The sequence below is a fragment of the Podarcis liolepis genome, assembly GCF_965112155.1.
Source record: "Podarcis liolepis genome assembly, chromosome: 7".
Lineage (NCBI taxonomy): Eukaryota > Metazoa > Chordata > Lepidosauria > Squamata > Lacertidae > Podarcis > Podarcis liolepis.
In genome coordinates this window covers 77892229-77908884 of record NC_139561.1, presented here as the reverse complement: position 1 = coordinate 77908884, position 16656 = coordinate 77892229, and the positions used below count along the sequence as shown (strand labels likewise).

Genomic DNA, 16656 nt, shown 5'->3' with positions numbered 1-16656 from the left:
GAAGGAGGTGAGGACAGGTGCCCCACCTAGGCCCGAAGTCACCCCAGGCCTCAATAATCAGCCCAGGCCTCAAAACTGTCCAAAATTCCCTTTCTCTCTTCTAAAAATCCACAGCTAAAGTTTTCCTCTGCTTTCTCACAAGATGCTGTGGCAAAGGCAAAATGTTACTTTTATCAGTATAATAAGGCTTCAAAAAGCTAATGAATAGGTTCTGTTCAAAGCAAGCCTGAGAACTGACTCTTATCTCATTCGGTTGTAACACATCTTTGGACACGCTGAACGCAAGGCTTCTCATCCCCCTTTCCTGGGAAGAGTCCAAAAGAGTCCCAAGACAGGAGCTTTCTGTTCATGCTCAGGGGAACTCATGGGGCAGGACTCTTGAGGAGGAGGAGAAAGGGGAGGGAACTAGAAGGGGAATATATGCTCTGTGCAAATGACTGTGAACTCGTGCTTGTTTGTGAATCTATCACACTTGCTCCTTCTACCAGTTCACGGATGGTAGAAATAAAGCTTTTTCTCTGAAACTATTCCTTGAGTGTCTGTTGACTCCCATCTCCCTTTCCCGGGCGCAATACTCTTCCCAACCCAAGGGCAAAGCCTCATAAGGCTACACTAGGAACTAGCTCCTGTGCAGCCAGACATGCAAAAAAAAGGGGGGGGGAGTTCTCTTTCCCCTGTTGGGACTCAATCTCCCATCTCTTGTTTCCCAGCCACCTGCTGTGTCTGCAGAATAAGGTTACCAGACATCCCCGTTTCCCGGAGACAGTCCCCAGATTTACAAATCAGTCCCCTTAGAAAATCCTATGATTCCGACTCATTTCAATGAAGTGTCCCTGGATTCATTGAAAAAAATCTGGTAACCTTACTGCAGAAGCCCTAGTTGCCCCATTCTAACTCCCCACCCATGACTGATCCAGCAAATGCCTTTTTCTCCCTGGGTGGGCCTTGAATACTTATACCAGGTGAGTGATATGTGCTGGAAGCATCTTGCCCCAAAAGCTAGTTGCATGGTTTTTTGTGTAGACTCCCCACCTTCTGCTTTGTGCGTTGTGCTGCAAAACAGTGACCCCAAAGAACAGCAGATGAAGGATTGACCACTCTTAGAATCCATCGAACTTACACAAAGGTCCTGGGGGAAAGGTGCATAAGTGAGTCTATGGGCAAGATGGTGGTGTTGGTCACTGCGGTTTTCAGGACTCAACTAGGGATGGGCTGCAGCTCAGGAACAGAGCCTCTGCTCAGCATGCAGAAGGTTCCAGATTCAGTTCTCGGCATCTCCAAATAGGGCTGGGGAAAACTCTGTCTGAAACCATGCAAAGCCACTGTCAATCAGTGTAGACAGCACTAAACTGGACAGAACAATGGTCTGACCTGTTATAAGGCAGCTTTCTATGTTCCTGTGGAGGGGAGCATCATTTACCAAACATTTCTATGCTTAAAGTTTCCATTTTAAAATGTGTCTCCTTTATAACAGCAATAAATTTATAAACAAGGTTAAAACCTTTTTATTTGCTCAGGTGTTTGGGCCACGGACATTTGGGTGTGGTTTGATTGACATAATCACAGCTGGTTTTTGCCGTAGTTTTTATTATGATATTGTAGTTCTAAAAATGCCCTTTGTTCTATGGTTTATTTGTACTTTGCAATTAGCCACCCTGTGACTGAGGTTGCAGGAAGGAGATGATAGAAAAGCACTGAGACAAACAAACCAGGGCAATTATCCGCTTTTTGGCCACATAGCTGCTAGATGACAGTAAAGCTGACCCATATTACATGATTTTATAAGGTTAACTGGAGTGGGTGTGGCAAACTGGTTAATTTGGGTCCGTTCATCTCAGTGGGATTACTCTGAGTGGAACATCGCCTAATCATACAGAGAATTACAGCTGGACAGCTCCCCTGAAAATATAGGCCTAGGTAAGTTTGCATAAGGGACACGGGTGGCCCTGTGGTCTAAACCACTGAGTCTCTTGGGCTTGCCGATCAGAAGGTTGGCAGTTCGAACCCCCGCAACAGGGTGAGCTCCTGTTGCTCGGTCCCAGCTCCTGCCAACCTAGCAGTTCAAAAGTACGACCAAAAGTGCAAGTAGATAAATAGGTACCACTCTTGTGGGAAGGTAAATGGCGTTTCTGTGCGCTGCTCTGGTTTTGGTGTTCCATTGCACCAGAAGTGGCTTAGTCATGCTGGCTACATGGCCCAGAAAAACTGTTTGCCGACAAACGTCGGCTCCCTGGGCCTGTAAAGCGAGATGAGCACAGCAACCCTAGAGTCTGTGATTGGACTTAACTGTCAGGGGTCCCTTACCTTTACCTTTTTAAGTTTTCATAGGCGGGCAGGGAGGAAGTTCGCCCTCTTCTTTTTCACTTCATGATAATCTTGAGATGCTAGCGGAATATCCAATAACATTGTAATCATTTCATTTTTATTATTCTTGTTGGTTTCAGGCATTTTTATAATTTTATTTTTTTAGTGATCATTAATGAATCAAGCATCATATTACTCCTGTATCTTAGAGAGAAGTTCAAGCATACAGACGGAAGTGAGGCCATATAATTTCCCTTTTTAATTTAAAATCTAAAACGTGCTGGAAATGTAAAGAAAAAGAGGGTGCTTTTTATTATATGTATGGGACGCAGGTGGCACTGTGGGTTAAACCACAGAGCCTAGGACTTGCCGATCAGAAGGTCGGAGGTTTGAATCCCCGCGACGGGGTGAGCTCCCGTTGCTCAGTCCCTGCTCCTGCCAACCTAGCAGTTCGAAAGCATGTCAAAGTGCAAGTAGATAAATAGGTACCGCTCCGACGGGAAGGTAAAAGGTGTTTCCGTGTGCTGCTCTGGTTCACCCGAAGCGGCTTAGTCATGCTGGCCACATGACCCGGAAGCTGTACACCGGCTCCCTCAGCCAATAAAGCAAGATGAGCGCCACAACCCCAGAGACGGTCATGACTGGACCTAATGGTCAGGGGTCCCTTTACCTTTACCTTATTATATGTGGTGGCTATGTAAGATGATAAAAGACTTCTGGGAAATTATATATAATGAATTGGGGGGGGGGAAATGTTGAAAATAACTTTTCCTAAGAAACCAGAAGCTTTTCTTTTAGGTATTATAGGACCAGAGATCCCGAAGGACCAGACAAAACTATTTTTGTACAAGACCATGGCTGCATGGACTCTGTTAGCCCAGAAATGGAAAGCTGGTACAACTCCAAACAAGGAAGAGTGGCAGACAAAATTGATGAAATATGCCAAGACGACGAAGCTTACAGAAAGAATTAGTCACCAGGAAGAGTAGGTCTATAATAAAGAATGGGGAATGTTTATAATTTATTTGAAAGGCTATTGTAAACAATTACATACATTGGTAGGATTGACAGAAAACTTGTAGTAAAAAAACTGAACTATGGATTGACAAAGGATTTATAAAAATAGAGTTATGGAAGAGATGCAGAGGGGGAAATCATTACATTAAGATCCACAATAGGGGGGGGGGGTCAAAAAGGATTATATGTTAAATACACAAACATGTTATCCTTTTTGTTTAAATGAATATAATTCATTTGTTTATGTAAAACAGAAAATGCAAAAAATATATATTATAAAATAGTAAAAACAAAATCACTCCCAGTTCCAGCTTCCATTGATTCCTGCTTGATGTTGCCATGTTCTGATACTGCTAGACACCGCAGTGGAAAATAACACATGGGCACTTGTACACTTTGGGAGATCTGAGATCTTCTTCCCTGTAAAGCCTTTGGTCTGCTTATGGCTTTTCATTAGCCACATGGGAAGGAAGGACTATTTAAGTGTGGTTCCCCTGGACCCTTTTGCTGGAGGGAAATCAAGCAAAGTTCATTGCAAGGAGGAGCCCAACCAAGGCTCGAAGGAAGAGTCCAAAGAATTGTGGAGCGGCACGAACCATGAAAGAAGCAAGCTGGCAACGACCTCTTGCAGTCACAACAAGCATGGAAGTATGGAAAACGCCTTCATAATGAGCATCGCAGAAAGCTTTGTTCACACAGCCCTTGAAGGCAATTACAGTCACCAAGACAGGAGATCCTGCAGAGACAAAGGAAGGAGAAGGCAGTCAGCACCAGAGGAATCACAGCATCCCGTGATTAGGAAGAATTTGTTGCAGTCCACCTTATTCAGCAAGCCAAATCAATTTGCACCTATCCCAGTCAGTGAACCCTGAAAGCTTAATCGTGGCCGGTTGGAAAACTGAGGAGTTGGTTCCTTCTGCTTTCCCTGCAAGAAGGATCCTGTCTCTGCTACAAGAGGGGCAGGGTCAATTCCCTTTGTGGTGGAGGCTGCTGAGGAGTCCTGTCTGTACATGCACCAGTTCCCCACTCCCCATTGGAAATTTTGCAATTCTCAAAAAGCTGTGATACAGGCCTCATCTAAGAAAAACACATCAACATGTGGGTGGGGGGAGCACACTTTAAAAATACATTGTTTAATGAAATTTAAAAGTGTGTGCATTGTGAGTGAAACGTAATATGTCAGCATCGCCCCTGAGCCAGTGCCACCAACTGGACTCATCCACTTCAGCCCCGACTGGGCTAGGCGAGCTGGGTAGCACTTCCAGAGACCACCTTCTGCACAGGAACAGGTCAAAGTGCTGTGGACTCACAGCTTAGCGTTGTGAGCACAGGATTCACTCCCACAAGAAGACAGTTGTTGCACAGCAGAGTAAAGCAGAGTCTAGCAGAGCATAAACGACTCGGAGAGCAGCTCTGTAGAATATCTTCTTTATTCTATCTACAACTATAATATACAACTATATACAGAGCTAAATGAGGTCTAAGCAAAATGAATGCTGAACTGCACTGAGTGCCTGCAGCTGCTCTTAGCAGCAACCTTATCTATACACACAATCTCTAACACTCAGTCTCTCTCTCCCCCCCCCCCCCACTGACTGACTGACTCTTTGATGTTAGGCTGGAGCGGAATAAGTAGAGAGCAGAACACTGCCCCTCCTCTCTGGAAAATCACCAGACTCATCAGCAGATTCTTGGATGTGGTAGGGTTGAAATCCCCTTATAATATGCATTCAATTATCACTATTTGCATTTAAAAAACAACAACAGACCAATGCGGAAAGAGACAGCCTTAAGAATAAATACACCCAGATTGGAAATGGACCCGAAATGTAGACCCAAAATGGAAATGGACCCAATCCATTCCCCTGAAATAGCTCGTTAAGGACATTATGTCATCTCGCTTGGGGAAACTGGAGAGTGCCTAGTCCCTGCTATACATGGCAACAGAAAAAGGTGCCATGTTTAAAAAGGACTCAACTTTGCCTGCAAATGAAGAACTGCAAGTTTACATGCAGTGCCCTCCTGATTCTTCCTGCAGCTTGAATTCAAGCATGGAAGATTCTTCCTTTTCAGCCACAGATTGAAGTTACTTCATGTCACATGATGTCAGGCAATATGACAGATGGGTGACTCCACCCACCCATCAAAGTGACCTGTTGAGGGGCTGACCATTTCTGGATCCAGCCCTTAAGCCAAATCCAGTTCCCCAGCCCTGCCTTACAGGGGTCTGAGATGAAACCTTTTCAAGATTCTAGTTGAATGTGTGAGGATTCAATCTGTGGCCCCAACATTCCCATGTATGCCAGCCTAGCCTCTTCCTCTCCCAAGATTCACCGAGTTTGGCTTCTGTTTTTGCTTAGCATTGCCAAGTTTTGATTGTTCAATTCTGTAAAAGAGAGGCAGACAATCTGTGGCAAGGGGAGGGTTTTTTTTTGGGGGGGGGTTGAGAATTTTGGAAGAGAAGAGAGCTTGGGAGGGATTTGGGGAAGGCACATGCCACACTAATAGCCTCATGTACACCTGATGTCCCTATGTATTTGACCAGAATAGCTCCATAAGACAGATCCTCACAAACACCCTGGTAGATGAGTTCTGTACCAATAAAATTTCTGGACTTGAGTGTGGTCTGGGTGAAAGGAGGTGGGAATGAAGAAGAGATGAATTACCAGCAAATATAGGCAATGGAACCTCTGCGAAGCCAGACACATCAGAACAATAGTGCTGGTCTCCCTCGCAGTTGGCAACCACTTCAGCAAAGCATCGATTTCTGTTGATAGCAAAGCACCCTTGACATTTCCTCCCATTGGCTGTCATGTTTACATCTGGCACTGTGAAGGGGGTAAACAGAGAGAGTCAGGTTAGAAGGAGAACAGGCAAAAGTGGCAACCAGACTCCTTTCTCAGTCCCTTCCCTGCTAGGAGAGATTATGTCCATGATCATTCTTGCTTTGTTACTTGGGAATATCACAGCATTCATAGCAGGGATGGGGGAACTGGTCTCCCTCAAACTGTTGCAGCACCCCAGAAACAACTGAAGGGCCACAAGGCCACAAACCGTGTTTTACAGAGAAGAGTCCATGACTGCACAAGAGTGGCAATGACCTACCTATAGTCTCTGAGGTTAAACATCTTCAGGGAACTGGCTGAATGTGAGAGGACTCAAACTGTGGTCCCAACATTCGCAGGCATGATGGCCTAGGCCACAAAAGACTAAGGGAGATTATTATTATAGCAGGCTAGTGAGTATTCTCCCTTCAGTCAGAATCCTATGTAGGGTTCCTACTTGCCAGGAAGTTTCTAACAACATTCAGTTGAATGCCATTTGAGCCCCCTTTAGACATTTGCACTGACTGTGTGGAGGTTGAGAGAGGACACACCGGAACAGTGCACATGGGGGTCCTTGCTGGAGGCGCTGGTGAGCTAGGTCTCTCCCAGCCCCTAACACACTTGGAGTCATCATATCATTGTCAGAGGCAGGAATAGGGCTGCAGCCTTGCCAGCCTTGTGGGAAACTGCTATTGCACTCATTAATGCAGTTAGAATTTGGGGTGCAGGTGGTGCTGTGGTCTAAACCACTGAGCCTCTTTGGGTTGCTGGTTGTAAGGTTGGCGGTTCGAATCCATGCAACAGATGAGCGCCCGTTGCTCTGTACCAGCTCCTGCCAACCTAGCGGTTCGAAAGCATTCCTGCTCGAGTAGATAAATAGGTACCACTGTGGTGGGAAAGTAAATGGGGCCACACACATGAAGACATTGGGGGCCATGCCATTGTGCATGCCACAGTCCCCATGCACATATGTATCCACCTAAATTCCTGAAGAGGACAATGGTCTCATCACATTGCCTTTCAGAATGCTGCTTTCAGAGATTTTAATGGCTGCTACTTATGATAACTTTGCATTGCACCTACTGTCTAAGGCAGCATGCTCTGAATAAGGATGGGTGTAGCAGTCAATTTCAAATTATCTCTATTTCTTATTTTTCCAATCTTAATTTCAGTTCCCCACATGCCCACATCAGTTCTGAATTTATTTGGGCAATGCATAAACTTTTATTGCGCTAGCCAAAGGCAATGGCATCACTCAAAGAAAGGGAAACAAAAAAGGGGGGAAGAATCAGCAGTCACTACATATGCAGTAGAACCACAATAAAATCCACCAAAATTCCTTGTTACACATTCTCAAATAAAATGTGCAATTTTTTTTTTTAAAAAAAAATCTTTCATTTTAGTGCAGATTTCTGCTGATGTATTTTATCTCATAAAATATTGCACCACTTGGTTGGGGGGGGGGCAGGACCTAAAAGTGCTTTACAAAAAGATAAAGCAATAAAATCAGGCGGGGGATACAACCCTACTTTAAAACAAACTAAAGCAGATTAAAACTACCTCAACTTTCTAAGCATCTGTTTACAGCAGGCACTGTCAGGAATACAGTGAGTTTGCCTACTTGATCGCAAGATAGAGCTATGCAGCTTATTACAACTAGAATGCAGGAGTTTATGTGCAAATATACAGTAGCAAGTGCCCTTTGTCCTCAGATATGATGCAATATGATAATCTTTATTTTCTGGGTTTCAGGATGAACTACCAGGGGCATATGCAGAGAGAATAAAATAGCATTAAAAATAAATTCCCACCTCAAAACATTAGCTGGCACCCCTCCTAAATACAGAGAGGAGTTGGAGGGTAACAAATGATGCAGTTTAAGGTGATATGATACACAGTTTGGACAGCATAAGGGTATATAAATGCATAAAATACATGGTGGAGCAGCCTTATTGCAGCCATTCCCCTTGCAACAGGAAACCTTGGTGAACACTGTTTCTCCTTCAGCAAATTTAATGGCTGTGAAGCCTTCATAGCAGCTAGTGGATTGCTTGCAGGTTTTCAGCACGTATTGTTGTCCTGCAAGGATTTTAAAGAGAGAGAGAGAGAGAGAGAGAGAGAGAGAATTTTAAATCAAAGGGGAGGCCATGATGTGGACAGGTTCTGATCAGTGTTGTAGTGCTAAATGTTTAAGTGCAGGAGCTCATAATGCCAAAGGCAGGCATCTGTGTTGTTCTAATATATATATATATATATATATATATATGTTTTCGTAGATTTTCACGGGTACAGGAATGCAGGTTTTGGTGTCCTCGGGTGTCTTCCCGTGTAAAAGTTGGGGTGTCTAGGCGACGTTTCGACGAGGTCTCACTCGTCATCTTCAGGCTGGTGCTTTCGGCTTCTTGTTACTGGAACAGAGCGGGATCTCAGTGTTTGAGTTCCTATAAATACTGTAGAGGGGTGTGGTGTATTGCCTCAAAAGTTCTGGGCAGAGGGGAAGTTCCCAGGCTAGTGTTCTTTTCTTCTTTTGTTCCTTAATTACTTGAGGGATATCTTGAGTGATTTCTTGAGTGATATTCTGAGTACCACTTAGGTGGGTCATTAGGTGTGGATTAGTTGCTAAAGCCTTCGTGTCTTGACCTCTTGAATTTGTGAAGAGTTTTTCTGGGAAGATGGCTGTACTGCACTTAGTTGTGCTTTGGCTTGGCTTCGTGTATAGGGGCGAGCTGTGGTTTTGTGCCCTGTGCCAGCCAGATCTGTGTAGGGATTGCAGGGGGGTGCAGCATCCGGAGCAATATATATATTGGGGAGGGGGGCACTGAGCTTTGGTTCAAATCTAGGCACTTTGTGAACAGGCTGCCTTGGCTAAAGGTGTTCCATAGATTGCCTGCTTTGACTTATCTATCTGAATCCACTTCATTTTGCCTTCCCCAATTTACTATTGAAATATATATATAACAGCAATAACATCTCACTTTCAACAGAAGTGGGTGACATTTTAAGGCATGGTCGCCCCTGCAGAGCAGATAGTGCCTGTCAAATTATAGGCAAATAAGTCTGGGGACATTTGTGCTGCACACCTTTCCTTTCCTTTATTTTAAAAGGGATTATATCTTTTTTCTTTCTGTGAAGAACTGGATGAAATTTGCAGGCAAAGGCCCTTTCCAAGGACACAAATCCTGGCAAGTGTTGGAAGGATAGCTGCAGTAGTCCCCCCCCCCCAGGGCAGCTGTTATAGCTTTGGGATTTGCTCAATCATCTCCCACTTTTACTATTGGGAAGTAAAAATGGCTATAACTTTCCTGCATTTGACAGAAGTGGATGAAATTTGCTGGCATCATAGCCCTTCCTGAAGGGAAAAAGCCTGCCAAAGTACAGGCAAATAAGTTCAGGGGCCTTTGTTCTGGACACTTCTAAAATAATAATAATAATTAAGGAGCCATATCTAGCTCGGGTGTCGTTTCAAAGTGCCACCACACTGAATGCCCAATTCTTATATTCTGCAGAACAGACCTTCTGATAAGACAGTATCTGTAGGAGGCCTTCTTCTGCAGAGTGCAGTGTTGCATTGGGTATATTATAGATGAGACTATCTTTAAGGTATCTTAGTCCCAAGCTGTGAGCTAAGAACCCTTTCATATCACAGCTGCAGAATTAGGACCAGTGGTCACTGAACCCTGTCAGTGGTTGTTGATCTCTTGCACATACCTCTAATGTTGTATGATTGAACAATGGCACAACTGTCAAAAATAGATGAACATTTCTTCAAAGTTCCAGTGCAATCCAGTTCAATGCCATTACAAATCCAGCACTCCAGAGACAGCCCTAAAAGCAGGAGAGGAAGAAGAATCATCAAGATCCATTATTGTTGTTTGTTACCTTTTCTAAGGTTAATATTTGAATTGGCAGTACTTAGCCACATAGCATCATTACATTATTTATATTTTAATAGCAAGCTGCTTCCAAGTCCAGGTGAGCAATAGCTCCTAAAAGGGCAGGCACAGTGAGGTGCCAGACACTGAAGTGCCAGCCTAAAGAACCGGGTCTCCCTGGGGTTGAGGGAAGCTCCTCCTCATGAGTAGATCAAACTCCACAGGTGATGTGGATCTTTGTTTTGGTCAATTGCACAGAGGGCCACCAAGACTATGAAGGTTCTAGACCCCAAGCCTTAGGAGAAACGGTTGAAAAAGCTGAGTACATTTAGCCTGGAAAATAGGGGACTGAGAGGAGATATGATAACCATCTCCAAATATCTCACAGGCTATCACATGGAAGATGGAACAGGCTAGTTTTCTGCTACTCCAGAGGGTAGGTCTGAAACCAATGGCTTCAAGTTACAAGAAAGGAAATTCCAACTAAACATCAAGAAAACATTTCTGATAGTAAGAGCTGTTCAGCAGTGGAACAGACTCCTATGAGAAGTGGTGGACTCTCCTTCCTTGATGTTGGATGCCCATCTGTCATGGATGCTTTAGCTGAGATTCCTGCATTGCAGGAGGTTGAACGATGACCCTTGGGGTCGCTTCCAACTCTAGAATTCTATGCTTCTATGATTGGCCGGTTTGTTGTAAGTTGCTTCGGGCAAGAGAAAGTGGCTAGAAATTAATAACCACCATCATCTGGATTGTCTGCTGCCATCTGCTGCCATTTAGTTGCTTTGCTCTGGGTGGGGCTCAGATGGCTCATGGCCAAAGAACTCCAGTTGCCGGAGTGTTGGAACAAAATCTTTGCACAAGTTGCCAGACATGTGACTGAGCTTTCCTGTGTTTTGACCTTGGGCTTGTTGTAACCGAAGCAAGACCTCCGCCTCCATTGTAACTGACAAATGCCATCTTGAGCCAGACAGCTGCCATTTTGATATATCATAATCATTTATTCTTATTGTAATCAGTAGGCTAGTTTCTACATATTATCCTACACTCTGTCCTCCATCCAGGGAAGAAGTGAAGTTGGGCCAATGAGGGTATAGCCATGGCCGATTTAGGGCCATGTAGGCAGTTCCCCATGGATGCGGGTGGTGCTGTGGTCTAAACCACTCAGCCTCTTGGGCTTGCCAGTCAGAAGGTTGGCAGTTCGAATCCCCACGACGGGGTGAGCTATTGTTGCTCTGTCCTAGCTCCTGCCAACCTAGCAGTTCTAAAGCAAACCAATGCGACCAGATAAACAGGTACTGCTGCAGAGGCAAGGTAAATGATGTTTCCATACGCTCTGGCACTTGTCAGTGTCTCATGGCATCAGAAGCTGTTTAGTCATGCTGGCCACATGACCCAGAAAGCTGTCTGAGGACAAACGCCGGCTTCCTTGGCCTGAAGTGAGATGAGCACCGCAACCCCAGAATAATTCGCGACTGGACTTAACTGTCAGGAGCCCCTTTACCTTTAGGCAGTTCCCCTGCACACAGTGCTGAATGGAGGGGGCACAAAATTGAGTAGATACATAGGTACTGCTCCAGCGGGAAGGTAAATGGTGTTTCCATGTGTGCTGCTCTGGTTTCAGTGCTCCATTGTGCCAGAAGTGGCTTAGTCATGCTGGCCAAATGACCTGGAAAAAATGTCTACGGACAAACGCCGGCTCCCTCAGCCTGTAAAGCAAGATAAGCACCGCAACCCCAGAGTTGTCCACAACTGGACTTAACAGGCAGGAGTCCCTTTTTCTTTAGGCAATTCCCCTACACATGGTGCTGAATGCAGGGGGCACAAAATTGAGAAGATCCATAACTGAGAAGATTCATTTGGGGGCGCCAAACGTTGCCCAGACAGACACTGTTTTGATATATCATAACCAATTATTCTTATTGTAATCATGCTGAAATGCAATCTTACGAGAGGAACATAAAAAGAGCAGGCTGCAATAAAAGGCTTAAAGGAAAGTTTTAGAAGCATGCTAAGGCGTGGCCTTTAAACAGGGAAATGCCTGGCTAGCTGAGGTGTGGAAAGATCTGTCTTCACAGTTAAGCTGGCAGTAAGACAGTATCAGTGGGTGCCTTGCATGACTATATGACTATAAAAATGGTGTGTAAACAGAGATCAGGGTTCCAGCCTCTGATCACTTTCCTTATTGCTTGCTGTGACATTTCCTGCTCAAGCAAGAAATAAAAGTTTGCTTTTGGAAAATTCTCAGGCATCACACCTCATTGCTAGTGAGTAAAGGACTCAACTGTGCAATTAACATTACGTGGGGTTTCCCCACATCAGAATATTTCTGGACCTTGCCTTTTGTGTTGTTCCTGTGTTTTGAGTTTGGACCATGACCAGAACTTGGTTTCTTTGATTGCCCCTGTGTGTGAATTTGGGACTGCTGAATTTAGTGTCATTTGCAGTAGGGCAGCACCCAAATTTTGTATGGTGGGTTCTTGAGATAAGCGGGGGGGGGGGGTTGTCAGTGCTTGGGTACAATCTGATGCAGCTTTGAAACAAGATGGTGGGGCACACCTTTCAAAACTTCACTAATTCTAACTGCTAACTTAAAAACTGCACTGATCTGGGTTTCCTGAGCAATGCTGTGTAAGAGATTCCTTGTACTTTATATAATTATAAGCTCTGAGAGTGTCAAGCAAGCTAATTGATTCTTGTCCCTTTTTCAGGGTTTTATTTTTTCCAAAGTTGCACTCAACATTACATAGCTCCTATTAGAGGGAGTGATGGTGATGGTGATGTATAGAACCATGCCTAGTTGTTCACCTTGTGACCCACAAACTATCATTTCCAATTATTCGCATTCATAAAAATGTCATTTAGCACAATTAGCTTTTTAGCTGCCCTGTTTTATATTACATTTCAGAGCCCTGGTTTAAAAATGTAAGGGTCCTGCTTTGCTTACCTTTACGTGCCAGGAATAGTAGCATTCCCATATTGAACCAGCGCAGGGTGAGATAATGCATCAATGGAGAGGTTTTCTGGGCTGCTGGTAATTTTGCAAAAGAGATAATTTGGGCTGATACAGCTTGTTAAACAGTGCAGCAAAAAACAAACAAGAAGAAGAAAAAGGAAAAACATGTAATAGATAAATCAGTTTGATTGAATTTCTGCTTTAGATTTGATGTAGGATTGGAAAGTGGGGGGTTTGGTAAGATGCAGGATGATGTGGAGTTGCCGGTGGGGAGGTTTTGACCCCATGGACTTAACTTCTTGGCACCAATATCACTGACACTGACCCAGACAGTGTATTTGTGTGCCCAGCAGTTCCCAGGTGATTAATAAACGCACGGACACGAGTATTTAGGTTTATGGGATAAAATAGGCCACAACTTTATTGGTTACAGAAGTGAGCAGTTCAGCTTAGGCATTGGGTGAAGCCAGGCTATATCTCAACTCCTGTCCATCATCCAACTAAAGGTAAGCCAACAATAGGGGGAGCCCTTGATTTACATGATAGGGCTAGTCCACATCCAGGCATCGAACAGAATCCACACACACCCCAGATCCCTTTAACAGGCTAACCTTATTGCAGAGAGGCAGGCGGAGGCTACAACCTCCCCTCCATTAAATGAAGGCTTAACCTCCCAAAGTTGTTACCATTACAAGGTAGGTGAAAACCAAATGGCTGGAGCCAATTCACCAAGTGGAAAAATTCCTACCAACATTTTTCCATAGCAAGGTTTTGTCATACCATTCAGGGCATTGCAGCAGCAAGGTGTGGTTGCAACAGGCATACCAAAAGGAGCACTGGATTGGCTGTGCCAATGTAGCCATGCCACCCAACCTCACCACTACTGTGCCCTCTGCGCCATCCAGGTTCATGGCACCAGCCCTTCCTGACAATGACCTAAATCAGAACGCAAACTAAAGTTTTAACTTTGCATACATCTTTGCTGCAATATCAAGAACTGGTTTGTTTTTTACTATGCCCAAGTTGACTGAATGTCTAACATCTTCTTTCTCCAGTGCCGGGAGTTGGAGGGCCTGGTATGGCAGCAGCAGTATTAAGGTGAGGGAACAGGCTGAGGCTACACAAAATAATTCCCCCTCACCTAGCTCTGAGGTAGTGCTACATGGAGCATAGCTGTCAACTTTTCCATTTTTTTAAAGGGAAATCCTATTCAGAATAAGGGAATTTCCCTTTAAAAAGGGAAACCTTGACAGCTATGACATGGAGCTAGGGCAGAGAGCAAATGGAGACAGAAGTTGCAGAAGCCCTCATCAATGCCTGCTTCAGTCCCTGCCTGCTATATAGGGTTGCCATGTGTCCTCTTTTTCCAGGGCACATCCTCTTTTTCTGGGGTAAAATTTCTGTGTGGGTAGATTTTTAAAATTTTCCAAAATGTCTCAGGCTATACTTTCTGGGTGAGATGTGGCTGAAGACTTGCTTTCCTCTTCTCTTCACCTGTCCCCCTCAGCAATATATCACAGCTTCTATAGCCTACACATAGTAGGTGTATTTAAAATGAGAGTCGTCATAAGGTAAAGGTAAAGAGACCCCTGACCATTAGGTCCAGTCATGACTGACTCTGGGGTTGCAGTGCTCATCTCGCTTTGCTGGCCGAGGGAGCCGGCGTGCAGCTTCTGGGTCATGTGGCCAGCATGACTAAGCCGCTTCTGGCAAACCAGAGCAGCGCACAGAAACGCCGTTTACCTCCCCGCCGGAGTGGTACCTATTTATCTACTTGCACTTTGATGTGCTTTCGAACTGCTAGGTTGGCAGGAGCAGGGACCGAGCAACGGGAGCTCACCCCGTTGCGGGGATTTGAACCGCCAACCTTCTGATCGGCAAGTCCTAGGCTCTGTGGTTTAACCCACAGTGCCACCCGCGTCCCTGGAGTTGCCATAGCGTCCTCTTTTTTGCTCTTCAAAATATGACAACTCTATATAGTGGCTGCCAGCTCCAGGTGAAGCCCCAGCTTTGAAAGGTGCCAGCTGTATGGGGCTCCTACTGTGAGGCAAGTCTTATTGTGACGCCTTCTTTGGAGGAGTCCAACAGATCAGCTTGGTGGTGTAGACAGTTAAGCTTATGTTGCTGGTGGGTGTTCTAGGCTCTGCCGTCCTGACCATGTAACCAATGCCATTCACAATGTGGATGTCAGAAATGAAGGGAATGATAAATGGCAAATAGCAACCTCCATGGAGGATGTGTCATTCCTCTTCTTTGGGAATTATTGAACGCTTCAGTTCCACAGGCACCATGCACTTAAGTGAAATTGCGAATAATTGGAAAGCCTATTGAAAAAGCCTGAAAACACCTCATTCCGCTTCCTGCGCGTTTTTGTGATGTTTTTGGGTCACTTCCAGGGTGGGCGTGATGCATACATGCACATTCAAGAACATAAAATGGTTGTTGCCTGTATTCATTTACAAAGTCCAGAACAACGTAGGTCAAAGGTACCTTAGGGATCTCCAGAACCTCTATTTCCCTTCCATAAGCAACAAACAAACAAACAAACAAACAAACAAACAAACAAACACATTTCTCATAAAATGAAATCAGAAAGTCTTAGAAAGCCCTACCTGCCTTTTCTTTATTTATCAGCAAATCAGTCCATATCTACTGTGCCCTAGAAGGCTGCAGCAATCAATATATGAACCTGAATCCTGACTGCAAAAGATCTGTTGGCGCCATAGCAACATCATCGCTATGACGACACAGTGTGAAGGTTAAGCAGGCTTCTTAGGCCTTTGGCAGCTTTGCGGGAGAGATGGTCAGGCAGTCACATGACTGTTGGAATTCCCTCTTCCTCCACAACTGTCAAAATAAGGATTGAAAACCTTTCCTGCCTGCCACTGAGGGCCATATTCCCTCAGGAATCTGTGAGGGGCCGCACTCCAGCAATGACCAGGGCTGATAACGACCAGAGCCAGAGCCAAAAAATGATGATGTTGTTGCTACCTTTATTTATATCCTGTTTTTCCCCCCGAACCAGGACTCAAAGCAGCTCGCAACAAATAAAACAAGCATGACACAAAAATTAATACAAACATGGGTTTGGGGATTTATCTGAAATAAAATCAGTTTGTTGTTACAGGCAACCCTATATTAGGAAGATGTTAATACTTTATGCTTTATGATGTTTTTATATGTGTTGGAAGCTACTCAGAGTGGCTGGGGCAACCCAGCCAGATGAGTGGGGCAGAAGTATTAATAACAATAACAATAGCAATAACAATAACAATAACAACAACAACAACAACAACAACAACAACAACAACAACAATAATAATAATAATAATTAAGTAGTGGGTGGACATAGCAGACAACACAGAGAATTCTCCAAGTAGTTCTTTATAAGTAAGCTGGAACTGAACTGAACTGAACAGCTCAGCCGGCCTGCTTTTATAGGCAGCCGGCTGTCAACATTGTAACAACAGCAGCCCAGGGTTTCCCACCTAAATTAACTTATGTGGACCTGAGTGAAAACTATATACACGATACTCCTGGTGGCCAGGGTGAGAACTTCAATACATAACATTATTATTATTATTATTATTATTATTATTATTATTATTATTATTAATCCAGACCCTTTCTGTAGTCTTGTTATGTTGTCTTCTTTGTTGAGGTTTATAGACAGAGGCTGGAT

At 44.4% G+C, this 16656-nt stretch overlaps 1 protein-coding gene across 2 annotated transcripts; it reads right to left on the bottom strand.

Annotated features, from left to right (window-relative positions):
• Positions 1-3305: 3305 nt before the first annotated feature.
• LOC310712494 (phospholipase A2 inhibitor and Ly6/PLAUR domain-containing protein-like) lies at positions 3306-16191 on the bottom strand. Of its 2 annotated transcripts, XM_083515620.1 has the most exons (6): positions 15587-16191; positions 12966-13046; positions 9855-9971; positions 8082-8225; positions 5988-6149; positions 3306-4057 (listed from the first exon to the last, which is right to left on the bottom strand). In XM_083515620.1, the coding sequence occupies exons 2-6, from the start codon at positions 13024-13026 to the stop codon at positions 3840-3842; spliced, it is 702 nt and encodes a 233-aa protein (XP_083371746.1). In that variant the 5' UTR covers positions 13027-13046; positions 15587-16191; the 3' UTR covers positions 3306-3839. The 2 variants fall into 2 exon arrangements, with proteins under 2 accessions (XP_083371746.1, XP_083371745.1); XM_083515619.1 differs by lacking the exon at positions 15587-16191 and having other exon boundaries at positions 12966-13101.
• Positions 16192-16656: the final 465 nt, after the last annotated feature.